The sequence below is a fragment of the Camelus dromedarius genome, chromosome 5 (assembly GCF_036321535.1).
Source record: "Camelus dromedarius isolate mCamDro1 chromosome 5, mCamDro1.pat, whole genome shotgun sequence".
Taxonomy (NCBI): Eukaryota; Metazoa; Chordata; class Mammalia; order Artiodactyla; family Camelidae; genus Camelus; species Camelus dromedarius.
The window spans coordinates 16249814-16277011 of record NC_087440.1 but is presented as its reverse complement, the minus strand read 5'-3'; the positions used below and the strand labels follow the sequence as shown (position 1 = coordinate 16277011).

Genomic DNA, 27198 nt, shown 5'->3' with positions numbered 1-27198 from the left:
TCACTCGTTCGTCGTGGCCCCTGGCGTGGGGGTTGAGTCTCCCATCCCTGCACAGTCTTAGTGGCTGAGGTCTGGGAAGATGCTTCCTAGCACTCTGGTTCCCACTGGAAGTTAGAACCTGCTTTTCTAAGAAAACAATGCTGTTATCGCAGTGATCTTCAGGGGTTAGAGGATATCCAGTGGGAGGGTCTTTTCCGAACTACAAACAACATCTCTCACCTCCCTGAGATTCTGAAAGGTTCCCAGCTGTGAACTGCTACCTTAGGGTCACCGTGAGGGAAGGCAGTGTGCCAAGGCTCTGTTTGGGTCCCAGACTACCCCACAACCAGTGTAACGGAAGAACAGGTGCTTGCAATAGAATTTCCTATTGCTGTATTTGCCATCACAAAATATACATGCAAACTCCGGGACAGGAAACAAAAATGTCAGAATATGGTCACTAGTCTAGGAGACAGACATCATGGCCAAAATTAACTCTATAGAAATAGGTTCCAGGCTCTAAATAAGTGTTTATTACAAAAGTCTGTTGAGTTTAGATCTGATAGTGTTCAGGGCATGTGGAAGCCAGGAAAGAATAAGGGGTTACATGGTATGTTGGTTTAAAGGAGAAATAACACCAAGATAAACAGAAACAGCAAATTGGATTCTAGGACAAGGTTACACTTACAAAAAGAAAAATCTTGAATAAAGTTGAAATGGTACCTCCCTATCCACTAATTCCTTCATAATTGTATGCTTTGGCGGCACGGACGGGGAGGGGGAAGGCTACTTTAAAAACGTAAAATAAAAATCAAATCAAGGTGAGTGCTCCTGAGAAAAAAGGAAAAGGAAGGAAAGCATAGCCCTCCTTTCTGACGATAGTGTCATGATTTGGCACAGTCAGCATCATCCTAGGAATGCTGAGGATTTTCATGCAGTGAGTTCCCTTCAGGAGCTACGTGACTGCAGACAGGAGGGTGTGCCATGACGACTGTTTCGTGGACTGGAGGGAGATGAGCCGGAAGGAGTCGTATTTGGGCAAGACTAATGGATTTGGAGTTCCACAGGACTCCGTCCTGGGTCCAAAACTGTCTCTCTCTTCCCTGTTCTCTCTCCGTGCAATGACCAGGGAACTGGTCCCGGCACACTCAGGAATTCCAGCTCTCATTTATACTTTCTCCCTCCCCCTTTCCCACCCTCCCTGCCCTCTCTGTGCTGGGAATTCTCCATAATTCCCACTCATCCTTCAGGTCTTGGTTTGGTTGCCACTTCCTTAGGGAGAACCTCTCCAGCCCCCCTAGATTAAGTTGGGTTTCCCTGTTATTTGTTCCCATAACATCTTGGGCTTTGAAATACTCATCACATTCGTAAGCATTGGTTTAAGGTATGTCTTTCTGGCTAAACTGCAAACTTCATGAATGCCAATTGTATCTCCAGCCCTAGCACCCAGCCCAGTGCCTGCCCCACAGGAGGTCCTTATAATCACTGAGTGCCTTATTGGATAAGTGAATATGCAGAATGAGATAAAACAGGAGCTGGAGATATTTCAAAGTGAGCTTCAGCATGGGCAGAAGGTGGATACGATACTACAAAGCGTGTGTGGTACGCTCCTGAAACTATATTCGAGGTTAGGAATTTCCAGGGGAAGGGGAAAAGAGGAAAGAAGGAAGGAACCGCAGCTCCTAGGGAACACAGTTTTTAAAAGACATTTACACTTGACATTAATTCAATTTGTTTTAGTCCTATTACTAAGAACTTGTTTGGGACTTCAAATACCTTTGAAGAATGGCATGGAATTTTAGTTTCTATCAAAAAGAACCATGTTTTTAAAGAATTTATAATGCTGTCTTAGCTCACTACTTCTACTATTTTTGCAGGGTAGAGGAAGGTGGTAATCATAGCTGTAACCTCAGGTATCCCCATTGTATAAGAAATAATGAAATTAATGGATCACATTGACATAATCCCATAAGAAATATGAGAATATCCTTGGAAGTGAGAGACTACCTTCTAGGTGGCAAGTTGCTGCTAATTTAATTTAAGTTCCTAAGTGTGGTTATCAACTCCATCCTCCACTGCATTATTTATAAAGTCCAGTTACCTCCCCCTCTAAAGCGGCAAAAACTTTCCTTCCCAAAGAAATAAATACTTTCATTAACTTATAAGCATACAATGACTATCTAGCACTATAATATTTTTAGGAAAACTAATTTCCAATCTGATAGTTTATTCCCTACATTTGTGTTGTGGAAAAGTTGTCCCCAACATCAATTATCACGTGCAGTAATGAGACATGTAATGCCCTGGCAAGTATGGGGTACATGGACCTCTAATTGGGACGCTCACATTTCAGATTTGTTTTTGTTCCCTCTGCCAAGCAGAAATGAAGGTTTTCTCTTAATCCTAAAGGCTCTGACGAGCGTCAGTTTTCATATTAGCCTACTGTCCGATGTTCTTTGAAGTGGCGCTCCCTGGAGGTTTGAGGAGAGCAAGCACCTTTCCAGCGAGAGGGCCTTCATGATGTCAGAGCAGTGAAAGAGCCCTGAAAGCAGAACCGCGGGGTGGAAGGGCACACAGGGACAGGGAAGAACCACAGCTTCCCGACTGACACACACGGGGCATTCTGGGCTTCTCAGAAGGTGGGAGGCCTGCAGCAGAAGCACGACGTGTTTGGTTATATACCCTTGACTTCCCCACGAAGTACTTAAGAGCAAGGGCCCCACACGACCCCATAGCTTAAAAGGAAAAAGGAGAGTGGCAGATGGAGAAGGGCGATTGTACCTACCCGCGGCCCTGCTTTGTTCTAAACAGTTCTCATATACACTGCTGCACTTGGAGTTTCCAGGCTGTACGAACAACAAATTGCAAAACATTAACAAACACAGAATAAGTTCAGAAGCTTTATTATTTTTTTCTTTAAAAAAAAGTCTTCATTTTTTCCCTTTAAAAAAGTATCTTTTTTCCCATAAACTTTAAAAACAAAATAATGTTCCCAGCAGAATTTAGTGGACAACTTCACTTTCTGACACAGGAAGTGCCTGACAGGTGAGAAAAGGAAACTGAGATTTTAGGTGGTGAGTACAGACAGACGCCTTTCCTGGTGCGTTGCTTTGGCATTACAGAGAAAGGTCTGATTGGGGTGGAGGGTCGTAAATGTAAAGTCTGTATCCGAGAGTTACTGCTTCTGCTTGGGAGGTCACGTTGCAGGACTCAATCCAAGTCTTAACCAGAAAGTGTGATTTCCAGGACACTTGTACAAACACTGGCCATTGAGTAAACCACTATTTAACCATGAACAAACAGATTGGAGCCCTACTCTACTGAGGTGTGTGCCAGGCTCACTTTTCATCCTTGAAAATCTCATGCTGTCAAAGGGGTCAATGATCCCTTATACACATAGCTCTCTTCAGTAACGGTATAGGAGTCACTGATGCCTTTGAGAAGGGCAATGTCTATCCTTCAGAAAGATTGGTCTGGCAGTTTCATATATGAGGATTTAAAGGAATGAAATCAGAGACACGAAAGGGGCTTTCAGAATCATCCAGGCAAGTGGGGACCAGAACTGAGGAAGACGCAAGAGGAATGATAAAGGCTGGGTAGATTCAAGATATTTTCATGGTAGGATCCTAAGCCTTGAAGACTGAGTTGATATGAGGCCCAAATTGTGAGAAACAGAAAAGACTGAAGATCAGTGAAAGAGTAGGATTGCTATTAATAAACATGTGTAAATCAGTAAAGGAATCTGGCTTGGAGTCAAGCATAGAATGGTGAGTTTAATCTTGATATGAACTAGCAATGTAATGCTTGCGGCATTATGGCTGGAGAGGGAGGTAATGGCTGAGACTGAGAGGTTGGAGGAGCGTGCACAGAGGTGGCAGGCCTGAGGCGAGACCAGGGCCAAGGCCAGACTCCTCAGAAATGATTCCACGGAGGTGAGGCAGGGGCTTGACTTCACAGGGGAGGGATGCAAGAAAACAAGATATAAAAAGAAAAGATGCAACTTACTTTGAAACACATCAAAAATAAGATGGATTGATGGATGGCAGATAGCTACACAAGATGACAGAGCAAACAGAGTAAAAGTGTAACTGTAGAACCTAGGTGGTGAGCATCTGAGTACTCACTATGTATTTCTTTCAACTTTTTTGTGACACAGAGGTTGAAGGACGGACAAGGGCACAGAGTTGGGAGGAGGGGGTGGGCTCAGGAGCTCAGTGGAAAGATTAGCCATGGAGACAGTAACTAAGGAAGAAAGTTAAGGAACACGTGGAAAGACCTGGAGATGGGAAAGGGTGAAGTTGAGGGTAACACGTTGGACAGTCCTAGTCTTCTCAGTGAAGTAAGATGTGAGGTCATCCCCTGAGGCCGAGGCTGGGGGATTAGGAGAACAAATTATTTAATACAGGCTCCGACAATGATTCACTCTCTGGCTCTGTAATGAGGAAGATGATACCTTCTCTAAACCAGCATTTGGAAATCCTCAAATTAAGCTCTCTGGTGATAAGGACAGAAGTGCATGGCTAGCTCCAATAGCAATAAAACATTACTTACCAAATAGCACAACTTTTCACACCGTATGGGACAGTAAGCCATTTGTTCTGTGGCTTGAACTTGGATCCGCACATCTGAAACACCACCAGCAGGTGGCTGCTTCCCTGGGATTTCATTGTAATACTCATGATCTCCTCTCTCCTCGGCATGGCCATCAACATGCACCTCCTCACTGTAAGGGAAAAAAGCATCCCCAAGACACTGTGTGGGAATTCAAATGCTGTAGGGGATGCAGAGGGAGCAAAACCATGTAAATCGTCCTGAAAAACTTCGCATTCGTGTTTTAAGTTCATAGCTGTGCTTAAGTGATGTCAAACATCTGGATGGAAGCAACCATATGGTTGAGTTGTTTAGCTTTCTGTAGACAATTAAAGTGGGGTCAGCCAACAAAAAGTGCCAGAGGTGATGCTTTTGTGTCTTTCCTCAGTGATAAAATATGTGTATGGGTGTGTATATCCATATACATACATAGATATGCATGTGTATTATGTATATGCATGTATGTGCATGTATATATATATAGATATATACACATATGTATCTACATATCTATACAAACTCCCTGAATGTAAGGTGTTTTGTCAATAGGATAAAAATACAAAGCTTTCCTGGGTGTCTCCAGAATGCTTTCACTGTATCATTTTGGAAATGCTTTGCTTAAAGAAAATTTAGATATTGGACAGAGGGCCTGGTCCAGTTTATTAAGCTAAGATGAAAATAACACAAGAGCTATGGCCAGCTATCTTGTCTGCACAAATCTGGAGTATATGAGATTCATAAAGAAATATCAGAACCATATGTGGCAAGTGGGTAGATTTACGTAAACATGCATTGTTTTAAAATTTGAAACAGGGCAAAAAAAAAAAAAAAGGATTTTTTTCTTCCAAATCGGAATTAGTAAAAGTTGCTTATGACAAAGAATAAATCAAGTCCTTTTGGACCGAGCTGATTCCACTGACAACCCACACAGTTTTGTTGGGTTCATTACATGTCAACAAAATGACAGCACTCAGACGTAAGTGCTACCCTAGGGAAAATCCAACACCAGGGCCTGCCGCGAGCCCCTCTCCTCCGCTACCCTAGACCACCTCCTAGAGGGAGATCTCCAGACCCAGTGTTGGCTGAGACACAAAATGACAAAGTAGGGGGTTCCAGAAATGCACTTAAAAGTGCCTGAGAGTTTTGCTTCTTGGGTGTGAAATCTACTAGCCGGGGGCCTCACTGCATTCCACTCGTGGTGGATTCTGACAGGCCTGAAAGGGCTCAGCTTTCCTGGTGGACTTTCTGTGCCTCAGACAGAACCGCCAGATCCCCGGGGCACGTCGTGTTCTACCTCTGGCATAGCTTAGCTGGAGCTGATCTAGTTGCACTGCACACCAGCAAACCAACAGGAATTCTTGCTCCAGCCATTGTATTCTTATTATTCTGCTCGTCTTCCTTAATTTTTTAAAACGGATAACGCAAGGGATCTGGGGTTGAAACAAATCTGAGAAATGTGTTGATGCTTATTATTTTATGATGCTGCCTGATTCACTCATAGTTCTGTATACCATCAGAGAAACAGGGTCAGTCCCTTCCCACTGTTAGTGTTTCCTTTAATTCTGCTACAGAGCAAGGGGGAATATCTGGACAAATATGAATGGAGGGAAAAAACAGAAAATGTCACTATTAGTTTGGACTGAAACTGTACCTGTTTGTAAGAAAAACACTACTGATTTCCTTGCTTAATTCAAAATGCTATGTTAACTTTAAAACCAAACGAAATACAGTAAGTCAAATAATTATAGAACTCCTGGCTGACCTTTCACAAGACGCATTCAAAGAAGGATTTTTCAAATACTGTTTGAACCGGAGTTCGAAGGCCTGCCCTATGGTACTTATGACGTCTTGGGCCGTTCCACTGCGGCACTCCAATATGTGGCAGGCTGCAAGAGGACACACAAAACAATTACCATCGACTGTCAGTAAGAGAAGGTTATATAAAGTCAAAACACCTGCAGAACAGGAACTGGGAACTGAATAAAAGGAAGCAGGTTTACAAGCTCTCTTCAGCTCTGAAATGGCATAAAGAATACTTCGTATTTCACATGCATCAAACAGAAGAAACATTCATATTTTACAACCAAGTATCTCAAAACATTTACAATTTTTTGCCTTAAGGTAGATATCTGGGGCCCACATTTTAATAAAGGCAGACTGAGCTTGACTAATCATGTGACTCTGGTTCAGTGCTAAATCTAGAATTCCACACAGAAGATGCTTAGAGCAGCAACCTGGCGGGAAGATGAGGGGTGTTTTGTTTTGTTTTGTTTTGTTTTAATTTACTTACTTTTTATTGAAGTACAGTCAATTACAGTGTCTCAATTTCTGGTGTACAGCACAATGTCCCAAGCATGCATACACATACATATATTCTTTTTCATATTTTGGGGGGTAAGATGAGTAGTCTTGCTTTCATATGGCGTGCCACAGACGACTGAAAAAAAGGTGACTTTCTAAGCTCCCCCCCACAGAATGGGGGATGAGCTACTGGTGGAGACAGGGGCTTTACAACACTCCCTCCGCTAGCCGTCCCTTTGCCCTGTCTTTGAAATCCTACCAAAGAACTATCTCCAATAAGCATCAAAATAAAGATTTCATGAAGATGACATTACCAGAAGATGTTCAAAATTTTTACGAGACGCTTTCTTTGAGAAACAGTTACTGGAAAGGACTAATTTTCCTGAGCAAATTCAAGAAGCAAATTTTGGAGGGGGCTGCTGACAGACTCTCACAAACAAATTAGCAAGTCCGCCGCTGCCGCTACGTAAAAACAGGAGCTTGTGTTTGGGGACCATAAATTAACCTCCCCACCATGAGGAATATCAGCCTTGCCTTGATTAGAGTATGGTGTTGTGCTTAGGGCCTTACCATACGAAGATTTAACTGAATTTGCAGTTTCATAAGGATGGCATAGAAAGGATCGTAAGGATGGCTTAAAGTGAGAGGCAATAAGCCCCATGAGAAAATTTTTAACAACAAATTGGTTTGTCTAGAATTGAGGGGTGAGGAAAAGCTTGATAATGGTTAAGCATATACAAGAATGTTGTAAAAACCTGTCAGCTATTCTCTGAGAACAGGAAAGGCTTAAATGAGAGCACAGGGAATCAGACACCCGGGAAGGTATGAAGCTGTGGGACTAACACGGGAATATATTACTAAAAGGGACACCCGAGGAGAGGAGAGAGCCCCCCGTCTTGATGGAATGATTTAACTGTGTTGACTTGGAAGCATGATTTTAGGCTTTGCATTATCTTGGAAAGGATTTTGTATTTATTTAAAGTAAAAGGCAATCCATTCACATCTAATGGAATTTGCAGAGCCTCTCACAGTAGATGACAGTAGAACATGCAACGGTGTTTCCTAGCTTCATGCGGATAATCATCTCAAGGAATGTCAGATAATTCTCATTTCAGAATTAGCTGAACATTTACTTAAAGGATTTATGTCTCTGAACTTCCAGAAGGGATATTTGTGTATATGGGGTGGGGTGGTATTACTAAATCAAACAACGTTAAGGTGCCAAACCTCCAAAAGTTATTTAACTTTTCTTTTTTAAAAATAATTTTGCGGGGGGTCAATTAGGTTTATGTATTACTTACTTATGTATTTGAAATGGAGGTGGGGGGGATTGAACCTTGTGAATGCTAAGTACACACTCTACCCCTGAGCTATAACCTACCCCCTACCATTGCTTATAAGGTTGTCCCTTTAAAGAAACAACTTGGATCCTGAAACAGACTTAGGAGCTAATTACAGTTTTGAAAACTCAATTAAGAAAATTTGTAACCGAAGGGAAAATGTTTGGGCTGTCTTTTATTTTATCTTATTTTTTTGAATTTTTTTTTTTTGAGGGAGGTAATTAGGTTTAATTATTTACTTACTTGATGGAGGTACTGGAAATTGAACCCAGGACCTCATGCACGCTAAGCATGCACTTTACCAATTGAGCTATACCCTCCCCCCAAGATATTTTATTTATTTATTATTATATTATTTATTTTTATTTTGGCAGGGGAGCTAATCAGGTTTATTAATTTTTTGTAGGGGAGGTACTGGGGTTTGAACCCAGGAGTTGAGCTATACCTTCCCACCTGGGCTGTCTTTAGACTGCCATTGTATATTGCCCCTTCTTTTTCTCTACACAAGCTTCACATAGTGACCAATGCATAGAAGGTGTTTTTTAAATATGTGTTGAAGGAATAAATACTGATTTCTCTGAATCACACCAAAAACCCTACTGTGAGAAACTGTCTTCACTTTTACTGAAATGAGACCCATAGGGAGCCCCCATCATGGGCAGGTTCTCACAATCAAGGAGTAGTACACATGATTGCTTGGGTCATTCGTGGCAATGGTCTCCTCCTTCCTGGTCAGGCCTCATATCCTTAAATCTTCAAAGTGCCCTTGGAGATGCATCGCCCAGTTGGCTCAAAAGAAGTTGTGTTATATTGTGATAAGAAAAGGTAATTCACTTGATATCTTTTCTTTCATCTCATAAATTCCTGGTCCAATTAAAAATCAAGACTGGAAATCGCATCAAAATGGAAATAATTTTTGAAATTTTGTTTCTCTTAGGATCAAGAAGATGTCTGGAGATAAAGATGGAAAACATAATGAGAGAGGCAGGAAATTCAAGCATAAATAAATAGATAAGTAAAAAAAAATAGATAGGTAGATAAAGAAAGAAAAACTGAAATGTCCCTCCCATGAGAAGGATGAGAGAACAAGGATGTTTGAAAGAACTCTATGCAGAGATTCAGATCCAAGTTCAAGTTCCAATTATGCCATGATCTATGTGAATAAGTTATTCTATAGCAAGGTCCTCACCTGCCAAGGCACTGAATGATCTTTGAAGTCCCTTCCTGCTTTATAGAAATCCTAGCCTCCCTCTGTTGCAGTAGTTTAAGGAATAAGGTAAAGCACGCGGGCACACAGGAATGAATGAATCAACCAAAGCCACCAACTGTCCTCTCCCACTTCTCATGTGCTTCTAAAATGTCTTAATTTTTCTCAACTTTTCTGATTCTGACACTTGAGGTCCTGGTCCTGTACCTGGGCTGATGTTACCAACATAATTTTCCACTTTGCCTTAGGTAACCTTGTTACTTGTCTAAGCTTAAACAGAAAGAAAAAGAGAAAATAGTGGTGCCTGTCTCCACCAAAGAAACAACTGGACAAAAAGCCTGACCTGGGCAGGCGCTCCGCTCCGCGCAGCCTCGCCACCTGCAGGGGACGCACGTGTGGATGGTGCTCTTGCTGCTGTCACGTGTTGGTCTGTGAAAATGCTCTTTGTTCTTTTTTAGACTGCTCATGAGCTAGATGAAGAATGAGCTTTGAATCACATACAAATATGCCCATTTCCCCAGTGCTAGACCCACCTCCAAAAGCTCAGATAAGTACCAGCTTGGCCAAGAACTGCCCAATCTTTAGCTAATGGTAAGGAAGAAAGACAAGTTTATAAAAGTCCCAATGACCAGAAAAGAATTTGACTTTCCAGTGATGTGATAATTTTGCATGGAGGCCTGAGCTTTGATCTCCATGTCTGGAATCAGACACAGACCTAGGTCCTTTTCATCCTGCCTTGTAACCAGACAGACCCACAGTTCTACTCTGGGTATGGGGTGCTTTATGAAGTAAGATTTAGAAGAATCTCAGATTCATATTCTCTGTCTTTTTCATTTGGTTTCCTAATTGGATAGTTATGGGCAAGAGGCTGAGAACAATTCTTATAGAATAACAGGCCCTTCTTTACTATTTTATATTTATTTTAAATAGGTCCGTTGTTGTTGCTGTTGGCTTGTTTTTGTTTCTGTTTTTTGCTTTTATTAGAAAAGCAGAAATTCAAAAGTGCAGCTTCTCAGGTGAACCACCAGATGGAGCTGTGGGACTAAAAGTCTAGCACCCCTTATGAAGAAACCAGTGGGAAGAAGCTAGCCAGCAGTCCGACACCAGGACGAATGCAAGTATTTTATCACCACAAAGATAAATATACATAATTAGGTTGATTTAAATTGGTTTTACAGGTGGTGTTTGTTTTACTTTCTTCGGTGACTCAGGACCATGGCCTTCCTATGTCAGGTAGTCCAGGTAAACCAGGGTCAGACAGAATATTTAAACCTTCCTGTACTAGACACATTTGCGTAAGAGGTGAAGAGATTTCCCCATTGACAGCAATTACAGGGGCCGGCTGTATTAGTCACTAAGTAGACTCAACACATTCTTACTAGAACTCACCTTGTCTACAGAAAAGGCCTTTTATGAAATGAGTTCACTAAAGGGTCCTAGCTGAGATGGAAAAGTGTCAGCTTCCCTGACTTGAATGCATTAATGCTAAAAAAGTGAATCAAGCAAACAGTGGGAACATTTAGGATTATTAGCATGAAACCTAGGCTCTCTGCCTCTCAGCCAGGCTCCCCTTGTCCCTGAGGTCTGGCCCCTGCCTTTACCCAGCCTGTCAACTGCTGGGCTCAGTGGCATTTTTCATCATCTTTCCCCTTAATTCCCTTTCAGTCTGAGACACTCCCAGCTGTCTTCTCCCAGAGAGACTTGCTCTTCCTCCGTCTTCACTAATACTTATCTCTTGGTTTTGCCCCACTCCCTGAGAACCTCAGCCCTCTTCTTCCTGGGTTCTTCCTTCAGTGATCTTGCTCACCCTTAGGACTAAGAGCTGCCGTTTCCCCAGTCCTGCACCTGAAGGCCTGGGGTCTCTCCCACCCCTCCACCCACCTCCGGGCTTCTCCTCCACTGAACATTTTCCCCTGCATGAACCCAACTCACTAGGTGATTTTCTAGCATTGTCTCTGGTTTCACTGTTTTCTGGTATTTATTCAAGGATTTTGAACATTCTTTTCCTTTCACAAAGGTAATAAATATTCATTATCCGAATTTTAGAAAATAAAAAAAAACTCCAAGAAGAAATACAAATTACATAAGTCTCACTGTCCAGGAGTAACTACACACTACTAATATTTTGGCATGTATCTTTCCAATCTTTTTACCAAAAAATTACCTGGGATCATACTATGCACATTGTTTCATAATCTGCTTTTTGCACTTAATAATATTGTGAATATTTTCCCCATGTCATTATTTATTCTGTAACACTAGCTTTAATTGTTGCATCGAGGGGGAGGGTATATCTCAAGAGTAGAGTGTGTGCTTAGCATGCATGAGGTCTGGGTTCAATCCCCAGCACCTCCATTAAAAAACAAACAAACAAACACAATCACCCCCCCCCCAAAAAAAAAGCTTAAAAAATTAAATTGCATCAGAGTACATTCATTGGATTCATTTAAATAATTTGCTATTTATGAATATTGAATTTTCTTTTTCCTGTTATATAAATAACATATGACAGTGATCTTTATTGCTTTAATCTTCGTGCATGGCTTACTCCCTTAGAAGTTGCATTGCTGGTTGACAAGTATTTACATTTTTTAAAGTTTTGATGCAAACTGTCAAACTGCTCTCCATTTGGACCTACACCCCTACCAGCAATGTTAAGAGTTACTATTACTCTAAATCACACTTTAACTTTGATCAGTGTTTGAAACTGAAAGACAAAATATGATACCTAATCATAATTTGTGTTTCTTTGATTGCTAGTAAGGTTAAACTTTTTTTTTTTTTTAAACATTTCTTGGTGCCTTGTTAAGTGTGTACTCCAGGCCTGGAGTTGGTCCAGGTGCTTACTGGCTGGGTGAGCTTAGTAAAACCATCTTGTCTCAACTCCAGAGTTTCCTCTCATAAAAGAGAAGTAATACCTTACCTCACAGAATTTTTGTGAGGATGAAGTAAGACAGTGAAGACTATGTACGCCTGACACTGCCTGGCATGTGAAGAGCACACAATAAATGATAACGTTTTTGTCTATTTCTCTGTCGGGTTGTTTGTCTTTTTTCCTATTTGCAGAAATCCCTGTTTCCTTAGTGGCACACCACGCCACATCACTCAGGATAATAACAATAACAACAAGAGCAACAACAATAATAATAGCTGTCATTTATTGCATACTTACTATGAACCAGGCATAGAGATATTTGCATTGCATACAATAGCTCATTAAATCCTCAGGATCATCTGCTCTCGATTTCTTTATCAACTCTCGTATCTAAATAGCTCCCAAGTACTGTTAGTTCACAATTTTGTCCAAACTGTCCCTTCTTTCCCCAGTGCAGTTTAGAACATCTCTACCCCTGCTCAGGACCAATGAGATGCCCTCCAAACTGGACTCTGCAATTCCAGACTGCTTTCCTGCCCACCAGTATCACTTACACAGATATAACGGTCAGAAAAATTCTCATTTTATAATTTCAGTAGAATGGCAGAAGCCAGAATAATTTTTAGAAAGCTCAAAATCTTCTATAGCTTCCAGTGACCTTTTGGCTGGCATTCAAAGCCTCTGTCATCCGTTTCTGCCCTGTCTGCTCAGCCGTGGTTTCCCTACTTCTACTCTCTGCTTTCTCTGCAACCCCACTCTTGCACACACCATCCAAACCCACAGCCCAAAGCTCCCACTGCACAGCTCTTCTGCCTGGGCCTTTATTCACTTATTCTCCAGCCCCTTGCTAGGGTCCAGGCACGGTTCTCTGTGCTCCCCGCCTTCTCCTGCACATCCTCACATCCTACAGGGTTATGTTTCTCTTGCCCATGCAAGCCAGGAAATACTTTTCTTCTATAAAAATTAGCTCAGTTCTTTGTATATTAGGATGTAATTAATAAATGTTTCTGGGCTCGAGAGCTGCGTCTGTACCTCTGTGCAGAAATTAAAGTCCAGAGGCTCAGATGAGGGGGGAGGATTTGACACAAGAGGGGTGGGCAAGCAGTGGATATGTTGTGAACATAGTGGCTTCTCATAGAGGTTTCCATAACCAAGGTAAACAAGAGAAGGGGTGAGCGGACAAGAAAGGAGCAGCAAGTGATGAGAAGACACTATATTTTTTGCCCAAGAAAATCACCCTCTGTTTCTAAGTCCTGCTTCCCCAAAGGAGAAAGAAAGATGAGAAGGGAGGAAAGGAAATGATGCTTCCCCTGTATCACCTGTTAGTGCTCCCAACGACGACAGCAAGTAGATGTTACTACTCCCACTGAAAGAAACTGAGATTCGGGATGTGAAACAACTTGGCTGAGGTCCTTGGGGAGATGCTGGGAGAATTATGATTCCCACCCTGTCTGTCTGACTCCAGCATCTTTCTTATTTCCTATACACAGGTTGGGGACTAATGAAAGAAAAAGCTGAAACTTCTATTTGAACTGTTTCTGAGTCCCTTTCTTCTCAACTCTCAAACCCCATCCATGAACTCAGTTAACAGTTCCCATAAATGCCTTTGCAGAGTCCCCATGCCAGGATCCCTGTGGGTCCCCTTCACACAGTTCAGCTCGGATGAAATACTCAGGCATCAGAACAGGAGATCTCAAAGAGAATGAGCGGCATCGTAATTTTCTCTGCCTCTCTTATTTCCCTTAAGCAGGCGGGGAGATTTGCAACCATGTGGATCCCACTCAGCCATGACCCTCAGTGGCCAGCATTCATCTTTGAACTCCTCCCACCGTTTCCTGAAGAGCACTGTCATGCCTGAGATATTCAGTGACTGATGGCAAAGTCACTAAACATTTAGATTTCCTGATCTATTTGTTCTTCCTTTCACCCCGTCCTTTTCAAGTTGAGAGAAAGGGCTTTGCTGTTCAGAGGCCTTCCCCAAATAACACATGCTTCTTCTTTAGGGAAGCGACGGCTTGATTCAAAGAGGTTGCTCTTTTCTGGTATCCTTTGTTGTGTTCCGTTCCTACTCCCCCGTTCTCCCTTCACTAGTTCCTGTCTCTCTTACCCACTCTTTGGCCAGTGTCCATTCTTCCTTACAGACTTTCAAGTGTGTCTATTTTAATAGAGTATTGCACAGTATTCATCACCTGTTCCTTCTTCTCATTGCATCCAGCCATGTACTCTTGGCAAGCATTTACTGAGCATTTACTGAACATCTACTATGTGCCAGGTTCTGTGCCAGCAGCTGGTCCTCATAATTTCATTTCTTACAATCACAAGAGCTTCCAAATGGATCTTCCCACCTTAAATTTCTCCTTGAATCCATCTACAGCATCCTGCCGCCAAATCAACCTTCCTAAATCTCTGCTTGGTAAACAGCCTTCTCCACCTGTCAGCCCACAGGATTAAGTCCTTACTTAGTAGCTCTCCCCTGTCTGCCCTCTGGATGCCTTTCTGACTTTTCCCCCTCCATACACAATCTGCATTCTAGTAAGTGTGCTCTACACATCCGCTCCTCAGTGTGCCGTGTGCCTTTCCACCTCTGGGTCTTAGAGCTCCTTGAATTTCCAAATTCCACTCCATGTGTGCTTAATAAGTGTTTGTAGGGGCAAACCCACACCCCCCTGGGGTGACAGAGGATGCTGCCCGAGCAGGAGGCTCTAGTTAAAGGGGAGAAGCAGCCCAACACTCGTCCCTAAGAGGAGTCTGAATGTCCCGGAGTTCGGGCTGAGAAGCAACACTACAGTCATGTCTGTCCATAGAGGTCCAGTGACCTGAGGAACTTCAGGCCCCTGATCCGAAGCGTGGCTGGGAGAGGAGTTCCCTAGGCAGCCTTGCTAAATCCCGGGATGAGACAACTAAGCAGCTCACCCCTCTACTCGCTCTGCCATTCAACAAAAAAGGTTACTGAGCATCGGCCGTGTGCAACTGTAATGAGTGCTTGGGAAACAACAGGGAATAAGACACACAGGTTATCTTGTCCTCTTGGAGCTTTTCATAGAAAGGACAGACACTAAATGTATCAACAAGTGAGTAAATAAATAACCAAAATGTGGGGTAAGTGTCAATAGAAGAGAAACAGTGTTATGACCCGGGAGGGTGGGATAGACTACTGGAGACAGGAGGTGCTGTCAGTCAAAGAAGGTCTCTTTGAAGAAGAGACATTTAAACTGAGAGAAAGCCACTCAAAGAGACATGCCAGGCCTTTGAACTGCAAGTGCATGGCTCAACACACACACACACACACACACACACACACACACACACACACACACACACACACACACCACACGCACGTGGACATTCCTGCCAAGGGCACTGCAGGCCAATGACCTCATTGACTTGGGTCTTAACGTGTGATTCATTTGTCCCCTGGGGAGGTGGCAGCCAGCCCTGTCTATCATAACCAAAACAGTTTCTTTTTCATTTACACAAATTGATAAGAAACCTTTGGGTGTATGGGTCTCTCAAATGACTGGGATTTAAATTCCACCTATGTATTTTTTCTACTTTGCCCTGCTAGCAGGGCTCTTTATTTCAAACTCAAATTTTCATAGTATTTCTAGACCCCAACGTAGCACTCCAGGGATCCCCGTCACTTTCTATACTGAAAATAATTGCTTGTTACGTTTTGAAGTTGCAATATACCAGCTCTTAAGAAAATCTAGAAGTTGCTTTCCATACCTCGTTGGTTAACTGGATCTTTAGCTACGTAGGCAACAAAGTCTGTGGTATCCTATAAAAAAGGAAAAATGATTGCATTTAAAATGAATGGATTGTACTGTTGAAAGATAAGAGTACATTTAGGATATGACACTCAGACTTATACTAATGTTTCTGTTTAAAAAAAAAAGGAAAGCATCCTAGTAGGGAACATAAACAGATATACATCATATATATATATATTTAGCAACTGTGGAGTCCACATTCTCTGCCCCTTGGGGAGAGGTTTGAAGATTAAAAATTTGGAGGCAGACTATGTCACTAAGAATATAAGACAATGCAGGTGCCAGGGGAGGGTACAGCTCAAGTGGTAGAGTATTCGCTTAGCATGCATGAGGTCCTGGGTTCAATCCCCAGTACCTCCTCTAAAAATAAATAAGTAAACCTAATTACTTTTCCCTCCCCCTACAAAATAAATTAATAAACATACTTTTTAAAAGAAGAGAGAATGCAGGTAGGGGATATGTTAGGACAAATATTCTTTAAAAACGATTAGGGACTGACTGTAACTCTCTTCTGTGCTGAAAGATGAAATACCAGTGTTGCAACCACAAAGATGTCATAAACTAGGACAGGGCACCATGATTTCCCAGTTGTCCAAACAGATACCATGTACATCAGAAAATAAGTCGATTAAAGAGACCAGGGTTTCATGGTTGTTAGCTTGCTTGTGCACAGTGCAACTGAAGGAATAATAAAGCAAAAATGCAAGGCATTTATTTGATCAATACATAGAAAGAAAAGATCATTTTTGAAAAAGAGAATCCATAAAAAAACCTAACGAGTTCAAAAAAGGAATGTGTTGCTGACTTTGCAAAAACAAACAAACAAAAAGCCTCTTGGTAATTCTGACTTGAAAACAGTATGCTGATGAATGATAAGATTTTAATAATTAAAGTTGCTTTTTGTTATCTCGGTTCTCAGAAAAAATATACACACACTGCCATTTGCAGATTAGAAGTGTGACTCTAGAGAGGGAAGATGCAATCAACTGGCAGGAAATAAAAGCCCATGTTTGTAATACCCTCAAGGACAATCACTTAATAACCCACAATGAATCATACGGGAAGCGGATCTCAGGGTCAGCCTAACTTGTCTTCAGTTATTTTTAAAAATAACACACACCTTAGTAAATCTGTCTTATGCAAAAAAGATAAAAGATTTGAAATATCTTGTAGATAAATAAAGTCGTACCTATGATCTTTATGAGTTAGAAGCAAAGCCACAATTGCTGGGGGCGTGGCTGCTAATTGTAAAGCTGAAGACGGGGCGGGGTGTAGCTCAGTGGTAGAGCACATGCTTAGCATGCAGGAGGTCCTGGGTGCAAGCCCCAGGACCTCCATTTAAAAACATAAATAAACCTAATTACTTCCCCCAGAAAAATTTAAAAAAAAAATTTTTTTTAAGTTGAAGAGGTGGTATGATGCTAGCAATTTTTCTACTATGTTAGTTGATGAGAAAGAGGTCATGGGACCTCTCCAGACCTTGGTATCCTCATCTTCAAAAGAATCTCCAACATTCTTACAGTCCTAAAGTTCTATAACTGTAAATATCTGGGAGAATTTAAAGAAGGTTAAAAGTGAAGCACAAATAGTGGGGGGAAATGTAAAAAATGCATTTAATTTGGACATACTCATAATGCATTCCTGAAATGGAGAAAGTATGTACAGACACAGAAGCACTACCAAGAACCGTCTTCAGGGCTGACAGAAGAACGACAAGTAAACTGCTTTTGAGAAGAGGGAAAAAGTGCGGGTAGCAAGGTCACGAGGTGAGGAGGCGGTCACTCAGTATTTTTTAAACTTTGGAGGGAATCTGGTAGGAAGAAGGGTACTACATTGAGTCATGGAGACTTTTGGCTTCCTACTCCCTGGACCCAGCCAGTTAGCCATGAAGCTGTAAATGATCTCAGTGAGCATCCTAAGCAAATACAGACATGCATCAGCCACAGTGGGGATGGCTCTCTCCTGTCACTCTGTGCCAGGCACTGTGCTAGCAGCTTACACGCACCCTTTCACTTAATTCTCACAACACTGTGAGGCAAGAGTGACCATTCCCCATTTTACAGATGAGGACCCTGAAGCTTAGAGAGTCTAAATAAGTCAAGTTTGCTTGACTCCAGAGCCTGGCACTCCTCCATCCTACCTCCCTGCCCTGTGGGCAAAATTTCACTTGGGGGACCTCTAATGCCAATGCTTCATGGTTCTTCCAGTTTTGTATTTAAAACCAGCAGGATTTCTCCCCAGCTGCAGACTCCATTCAGTAGGTACAAACTTTCCTAGAGTGGCTACAAATTCTCTCCTGTGTGTTTTTGGTAGGCGCAGAGCTTTGGTTGGTTGAAAGAACTAAAGGCACATAAAGACAGTTTAAAAAGAATTAGGATTCTGGAGAACTAAGACACCACGCAGGGCATGGCTAGGGTAAATGAGGATTCTCATACCAATTCTAAAATGACAGCAACCCTTGAAACTTGAAAAGGGAAATTTAGGGCAAACAGCAATTATTTTTCACACTACTTTTATGTAGAACTCATTACTTTGAATTGCTTAAGGAAAGTATTTGAGCTCCTTCATGGATGGTCGAGCTATAGTGAGTCAGGAAGAGAAGTGATGACTCTGCCTTTTCAGGCTGGTAGTTGATCCTCTCTACTACCAAACACACCTTGTGGTGTGGCTGCTGAGGCCAGATCACAAGACTGCATGGACGGCAAATATGGAGGGCCCACAATAAAATATACATAGATTTTTGACTTTGTGGAAGGCCGGGGCCCCTAATCCCCGCATGGTTCAAGGGCCAACCGTATATTGCAGGTACAAGAAAAATGTCACAGTGTCACAGAGGAGCAAAGTCCTCCTTCAGCTCCCTCAGTTTAAACAGGCTTGTTTCTCGGTCAGTCACAGGCATCCTAGCTTCAATGCCTCTCTCCTTCTGCTCTGGTCCCAGAAATGATGCAGTTGGGGGTCAGGGAATCACCCTCTACTCTGCCAAGAAGGCGGGGAGTGAGAGCACCGACTGGGTCCCGCACAATTCATGGGAATGGGCACCATGTGGCCTCGTGGGAGGGAGGAACTGCAAGTTCTCTCTCTCCAGTGAGCCGTTCCCACCATGTGTTCGTGCAAACCTGGTTGTTCAGTTCAGGTTAGACTTAGCTGCCTTGGCTGACGACCAGAAATGCCAAATAGGCTGCCATTCCTATGCCAAATCCAATGGATTAAGGATCTGGCTGGAACTCTGTGTTGAAAAGAATTCTGAGAGAGGACCAGCAACACATGTATGACATAATTGTTTTTTTATGAATTTGATGTTACCTACAGGAAGCTCCTCAGATGATAACTCCATGGCCAACAGCACAATGGAGTATTATCTGTTCATCTACTAATCCAAATATTTTAAAAATCAGTGGCAGGAAATATTTTGTCAAAACCAAATTTCTGATTAACTGCTACATGTGTCTATTCACAAACTGTTGTAAGATATTTGGAAAAGACATGTAGTGACTAATATGCTTTACACATAAGTTCTTTTAACTCTTATAGAAAGAACTTTCATGAATTCATACTTACAGGATCTCCTCCAGAGGCAAATGAAATAGACTGCATATGATGATTTGCAATAATCTGGAAAACAGAAACAAACATGTGTGATGCTATAAGTTAATTATACCTAGTTATATACCATCTAACAGTAATGGACATACATTTGTTTGTTTTGTTTTCGCCTGTTCAGCATCCCTTTGGAAATCGCTTCAGCCACGTTCTATAATAATCTCATTTAGAGCATGAGGTTCAGGTGAGTGTGACACGCCCTTCTCACGGCCCTTCTCCTTGCAGGTGGACACATGATCCAGGGCTAGCCAATCAGAAAACATCCCCTCTCTGAGTACGGCAAAGCCAATCAACATTATCTTTGTGGAGGAACTGAGAGAAATAATAGAAGAGAATGCATCTCTCCCTGCCACTTAAGACCTTAGTATAAGCCAAAGTTTCTAAGAGTCATCCTTTGCTGCCATATGGGGAAAGCCTGTTGGAAACCGAACCTTTCTCTCTTTGAGAAAATCAGAGCTGAGAATTAAAAATAGTGAAAGTCAGTGGGTAACATTTGTTTCATCACTTCAACCCATACATTTCTCCCCTCCCTTTATGTTTTTATGTATTTTTCTATTTTCTTTATTTTATGTAAGTTTCTTTGAATTGGGTTTGAGTCATTTGCCACCAAAAGTATCCTTACGAAGGCACTAACATTAGGACTTCTGATATGAAGTAAGACTATCCAACTGAACTGCAATAATTAGTCAAGAAAATTGTCTCTTACTTGAGATTCTCCGCTTGCTTGTTTGGAAACCAGAATGTAGTGATCAACTTGCAGAGATGTGTTTGTTATACAGTTTTGAAGGTTCACTAAAACAACTGTGCACCAACTGGCTAATCTTGTCTTCAGATTTGCTTAACAGGGTACTAAAGCTGCTCATATAAAATGAGCAAGCAGTTCTACTCTTAGATGTATATCCAAAAGAACTGTGTAAATACGTGCACCGAAAGATCTTCTCAAGGAAGATAATCACGGATCGGTTCATAATGGCTCCAAACTGGAAACAACCCTAATGATGATCATTGTGATATTCAAACAATGAGGGAGGGTGTAGCTCAAGTGGTAGAGTGCGTGCTTTGCATGCATGAGGTCCTGGGCTCAATCCCCAGTGCCTCCCCACAAAATAAATAAACCCAATTACTTCCCCCATAATTAAACAAACAATGGACTACTACATAGCAGTAACAGATTCCTTGGGCAAAAGAAGCCAGACACAAAGACTGTATAACTTACATAAAATTTGAAAACAGGCAAAATTCTTTTATTCTGTTTGAATTCAGGATAGTGATGACTTTTGGGGCAAAGGAAGGGGAAAGCAAGTGGCTTTCTGGGATCTTGCAAATGGTGTTCCTTGAACTGTAGTGGTTGCACAGATACATTTTTTTGTGATAATCAAGCTATATACTTATGATTTATGTACTTTTCTATATTTATGTTTCCTGTATTTATATTTCAGTTAAAAATAATTAGTAAAAACAAGATCAATACACAAAGATCAATGTTTTTCCCATATATCACCAATAGCCAATGTGACACTGTGCAGAAGAGAAGAGGGAGGTACATTTTACAAGAGAACCTAAGTATAAAATTAATGATAATCACATAAGACTTTTTAGAAAACTTCATTGAAGGATATAAATAAGACCTGAACAAGTAGAAAGTACACATATCACCTTTATCGATTAGAAGACAACATTGTAAAGATGTCAATTCTTCCCCAAGTTAATCTATAAATTCCATGCAATTCCAATACAAATTCCACCAATATCATTCAAGGAACTTTTCAAACTACTTCTAAAATTCACATGAAAGAATAAATGTGCAAAAAGAGCTGAGGCAAGTTTTTAAAGAACAAAGAGACAAGATTTTCCTTATGAGCAAGATGTATTCTAAAACTATAGAAATTCATTAGACTACAAAGTCTGAAAAGATTCACACTTTCGTGGCCTTTCATTCTATGATAAATGTGGCACCAAACAGGAGACAAAAGGCCAAGTGATTAAATCAGTGGAGTCAGCTGAATTAGCTAACCAATTTCCAAGAAATCAAGGCTATAGAAAATGAAACAAAACACCATTAAATTGATAAAATTGTTAAAGTTCAGCAAAATCATATGTGGCAAGGGTGTGAATATTCTCAAACACTGCTGGCTAGAGCTTAAATTTGCACAGCAAGTTTGGAGAGCAACTTGACATATATTAAAATTAAAGTATGCATACCCTACAATTCCACCTTTCCACTTGTAGGTTTTTATTCTAGAGAATAATTGGCACATGTGGCTGTTCATTTACTCATAATTTATAATATCAAGAAATAGAAAAGTATTTGTGCATAGTTGTTAACTATAGTACAGCTACACAAATAGAATACTATGAAAAAATACTGTCTATGGATACTAATGCAGTTAAATCTTCAAGATCTTGCTGAGGGTTTTTTGGTTTGCTTATTTTGTAAGTTTAAGACAATTAGGTAAGACATTAAAAAAAAATAAGATTTTTCCATGAGGACATATAAATCCATGTAAATGCAAAGAAAAGAGATTTAAAGAATACACACCAGGAAAAAAGGGATCCTTCCTACACTGTTGGTGGGAATGTAAGTTAGTGCTTACTATGGAAAACAGTATGGAGGTTCCTTTAAAAATTAAAAATAGAGTTACCATACGATCCAGCAATCCCACTCCTGGACATATATCCAGAAAAGACAAAACTCTAACTTGAAAAGATACATGCACCCTAATGTTCACAGCAGCACTATTTACAATAGCCAAGACATGGAAGCAATCTAAGTGCCCATCAACAGATGAATGGATAAAGATGTGGTATTCATACACACACACACACACACGTGCGCGCGCGTGCGTGAATATTACTTAGCTGTGAAAAAGAATTAAACAGTACTATTTGCAACAAGATGGATGGGCCTGGAGATTATCGATTACCATAGTGAGTGAAGTAAGTCAGACAGAGAGAGAAGTATATGATATCACTTATAAGTGGAATCTAAAAATAATGCTAATGAATTTATTTAAAAAGCAGAAAGAGACTCATAGATACAGAAAACAAATTTGTGGTTACCAAAAGGGAAAGGGAAGGAGGGATAAATTAGGAGTATGGGATTAACAGATGCACATCACTATATATAAAACAGATAACAAAGATATACTGTGGCGCACAGGGAAGTATATTCAATATCTTGTAATAACCTATAACGGAAATGAATCTAATATATATAATAGAATCTAATAAAATAGAGAGCTGAATGGAGAGCTGAATCACTTTGCTGTACACCTTAAATTCATACAATATTGTAAACCAACTACACTTCAATAAAAAAAGAGAACAACCAAATTGACAACAGAGTAAAGTTACCTTATGCAAAAAGAATGGGACCAAGTATAGTATTTCTTCACTACATATTTTTTAAAGAGCACTTATAATATGCTTATTTGTGAATTTAACTTTTGTTTTTTTAATGAGAGAAACAGGAGAAATAAATAGATCAGTTTTTAACATGATCTGTGTTTGAGAACTCCGTGAAGTTTGGAGGTACGGACTGAACAGTTATTACGGCATAGATAAGGCGTAATTAAAACCGGGGAGCAGATGCGATTGCCTGGGGTTGGGGGAAAAGAGACGGCGAGGCGAGGCGGGAGCAGGATTTAAGCATCATTACAGAAGACATGTAAAGTATTTTCAAGTTTAGAGCACTACAAGCAGCACAGTGGTTAAGAAAGGCGGAGGATAAGCAATGCTCCTGTATGCACAGTGTTTAGGTATGAACTGCGGACGGATAGAAAAGACACCCCATCGCCCCCAGGACGGCCCCCGGGGGGAGCACACAGCGGCCAGCGCCCGCGCGCCGCGCCTAGCGGGAGGCGGTGTCTGGGGGTCGCGCACGCGCACACACGGAGGGTCCCGCCAGCGCACGGCGCCTGCGCAAGCGCACAACCGCACGGCCGCGTAGCTCCGATCTTGCTGAAAACCGCTGGCGAGAGCTTGAGCCGCTTGCACAATGTCGGAAATGCACGAGCTGTCCGAGCTCTACGAGGAGAGCAACGACCTGCAGATGGATGTGATGCCTGGCGAGGGTGACCTTCCGCAGATGGAGGTAGGCAGCGGGAGCCGGGAGCCATCCCCGAACCCCTCCCGCGCCGGGGCCCCGCCACAGCTGGAGGAGGAAGGCCCGATGGAGGAGGAGGCGGCCCAGCCAATGGCGGAGCCGCAGGGGCAGCGAGGCCTGGCCATCCGGCCCAGCCCCGGGGCGCAGCCGGGCCAGATCGCGGGCCCGGATTTCGAGAGCGAGGACGAGGGTGAGGAATTTGATGACTGGGAGGAGGACTACGACTATCCGGAAGAGGAGCAGCTGAGCGGTGCGGGCTACAGAGTATCAGCGGCCCTTGAAGAAGCCAACAAGATGTTCCTGAGAACCTCCAGAGCCAGAGAAGCAGCTCTGGATGGCGGGTTCCAGATGCATTATGAGAAGACCCCGTTTGATCAGCTGGCTTTTATCGAAGAGCTTTTTTCACTTATGGTTGTCAATCGTCTGACCGAAGAACTCGGCTGTGATGAGATTATTGATAGAGAGTAGTAAAAATGCTGTGAAGAGAGGAGGAAACTACTTGAGGAGACACCCAGCATTCCATTGTCTCTTGGGTTCATTCCAAATAGTTCGTGCCAATGAAGAACTTGATCTTAAAAAAATTTTTTTCTTTGTTTTGCAGAATACAATAGGGTAGTGACTGCACAGTTATGAAAAAGGAAGAAAATTGTTAAAGAAAAAGGAACTTAGTACTGTTGAAACCTCTTTTCAAGAATGTCCTGAAATACCTATGGCTTTGACTTTGTTATTGATCCAGTTTCACTGCCTTGCGTTGGGGGAAATATCTTTCATATTTCACTGTAAGGGATGGCTTTGCAATAATTAAGTCATGACCAAGACAAACTGCCAGTACAACAGCCCACTGATATTAATTAATATTAAAAAAAAAAAAGCAATCAGTTTAGCAAGCTTAGGACACGAGATGTCTGAGTTATTTGGACTGAAAGCCTACTGAGAAAACTCTGAGGATTCCATGTTGTGATCTAGCCAAGCCATAGTTACCAAAGGCTAAATTTTTAGTGTAAGATAAACTGAGTACTCTTCAGTATCCTGAAAGGATAATCATGCCCTGAAAGAAGTATGTCACGTGTGCTGTATCTTAAAAAGTGTTTCCAAGAGTATTTGAGATTTTGTTTGTACATGTACCATCATTTTTAAAGCTACTGTAATCTTTAATTCAAGAAGTCATTGTCTTGACCATTTTTGAAAGTCAAAAATTGAGACGTCTTTAATACAGTTTCAAATTTAGACATTAAACTGTATGTAAAAGTATAAAGAAAACAAATTTTCTAACATCCTTATATACTACAGAAATTTTGTTTTACTTGCTCTCTGGTTTTCATTTAACTTTACAGGCAAAAGACTTTGGTTGAACTTCATAGTGTAGGAACTGTTAAGTGAATATTGTCAAGTAAAAGGAAAACCCTGTATCTCAAAAAGACTATGAAAAATTATGCTGTCAACCCCTAAAGGTTTTTAAACCTGCCCAGAAACCCACCTTAGTATCTGAAGTTTCCCTCTGTCTCCTCCTCTAATTAAACTTGTTATTGGTTATGCACCAGCATTCGAGATAATAAAAATTTCTTGTTCTGTGTATTTTGTTTGTTTGGCTAATGGCATTGCATACATACTTTCTCTAATACTACTTTTTATTGTTTTATAGTTTTATTGTACGATTGCAACCACCTTAAGGTTTATGAACCACTCTTTACAAGGGAAAGTACCCAGCTTCAAATACCTGATTTACAAATTATTTGGTGGAAACTAAACTTAGTAAATTCCTGTAAGAATTTGCCAACCTGGGAAAACCTACCAAATCCATAAGCAAGTTGCTGTGGTTATTAAGATGCTGAAGTTCTGTGTAAATAATAGTCAAAAGGCTGTGCCCAGTAAAACTGAGTATACCTGCAGGACTTATGATCAGTAAAAAGGTACCAGATATTCTTGCTTTGTTACAGCAGTAAAGGACACATCCAATACAACAGGATGACCTGGAGCCTTACTGATGTTAAGGTCATCCCGTCTTTTAGGGAGGAGGGGTTCTTTTCTGTTAAATATAGCACTGACAAGTAAGGATGATCATAATTCAAACACTAGCTTGGTGGAGAGAGGAGGGTTAGGTGGAGACAGATTAGATAGGTTAAATGTTGGCACTTAAACATCTTAATCTTACTGCCTCTTCCCTGCCTCACTTTTCATTGCATTTTCAAACAGCTTGTAGCTGCTGTGGATAGATAATTGCTTGTGTGATTTGAATGAACAGTACTCTGGAAAAAGAATAAAAAGGGTGCCAGTACACATGGCCTGACTAGTTGCATTTACCTCCAGATAAAGATGCCTGGAAGCAGGTTCAGAAAAAACAGATCTGCAAACTGAAATAGTTTTCCTCTATTTCTCTTTGGGATTGAGCAGGGAGCAAGAGGGTCAGAAGAGAAAACCACTCCTTGTTGGATTTGAAGGCTTATTTTGGGGAAAAAGACCTGGACTGTGCAACTCATTCCCCTGATGGTTAGTTTGTTGGTCTTAAAAATAGGCAATAACCTGAAAGACCACTGAAATGAACACTTGTTAATATTTACTGAGGATGGAAAATGCTAACATAATATCCCTTTAGAGGTGTAAAATCACTTGTTTTAAATGTTACTTGTTTATCACAGACTGGAATCAGCCTACCTGATTTGAATCTGGGCTTCACTACTAACCAGTTCTGTAACTGAGTAAATTAACCTCTCTGCCTCAGGGTTTTGAACTAAAAATAAGCATAATTGAATCAACTTTATAAATTGTGAGGATTAAATGAAGACACACATATCTATACATAAATAAAGAAAGGAGTTTTGGGGTTATTCTAATCCTGATTCTGAGATGGGGAAGAGGGTGGGGATGTGAAATGGGAAGAGAACTCAAACTTATGAGTGTGTAGTGTGATTTGTGAAGAGCTTTCTGGATCTATCCATATTTACTAAAAAGGTTTGCTTAGATCAGATGTCCCATGTTGGCTGTCTTCAAGAACACAGATCTATTTTGTTTAAGCTCATGCTTATAATTTTAATTTCTTAATTAAAGACCAACATTTTATAATCCAGAGATAGCAGCAAAACTCCAGGTTTCCATCCTTTTTTTTTTTAAGTGGAAGTTCATCTGGCAGCCCTTGACCTATAGTAACAAGGGAAGCCTCTGATTTGCTCTTACATAGGGCAAGTATTCTCTACCATGTTCCCCAGTGTTGTCTCCCCAACATGGAGACCAAATGACACTCATCATTTATCCCAGTGTTTGCACCATTGTTTTTCCATGAACCTGGACAGTTTGCATTACCTGCCTGGCCTTGGCAGATATTTGAATTGCCTCCCCTCATGGATACTAAAGATGTCTCCATTTTCTGTCTGTTTTACCCTCTTCATCATCTCTTTAATACCCTTCTCAATTTCAGTAGCTGTTAAAGTTGGTGA

At 41.2% G+C, this 27198-nt stretch overlaps 2 protein-coding genes across 2 annotated transcripts in view; one reads left to right on the top strand and one right to left on the bottom strand.

Moving 5' to 3' along the window:
- The window catches only part of SHC4 (SHC adaptor protein 4), a 109168-nt gene that overhangs the window by 16477 nt on the left and 65493 nt on the right, over positions 1 to 27198 (bottom strand). Inside the window, exons 5-9 of the mRNA XM_010998597.3 lie at positions 19621 to 19674; positions 16019 to 16070; positions 6332 to 6455; positions 4531 to 4702; positions 2765 to 2825 (exon numbers count right to left, since the gene is read on the bottom strand). Of these exons, the coding sequence (XP_010996899.1) occupies positions 2765 to 2825; positions 4531 to 4702; positions 6332 to 6455; positions 16019 to 16070; positions 19621 to 19674 (463 nt within the window). The remainder of the gene's footprint in view (positions 1 to 2764; positions 2826 to 4530; positions 4703 to 6331; positions 6456 to 16018; positions 16071 to 19620; positions 19675 to 27198) is intronic.
- EID1 (EP300 interacting inhibitor of differentiation 1) lies at positions 23578 to 25342 on the top strand. The gene has a single exon (XM_010998586.3). It carries the CDS (start codon positions 23660 to 23662, stop codon positions 24233 to 24235), a length of 576 nt encoding a protein of 191 aa, XP_010996888.2. The 5' UTR covers positions 23578 to 23659; the 3' UTR covers positions 24236 to 25342.

Coding starts and splice junctions, on each gene's coding strand:
- EID1 (XM_010998586.3), top strand. CDS start 23,660: ATGTCGGAAATGCACGAGCTGTCCGAGCTCTACGAGGAGAGCAACGAC.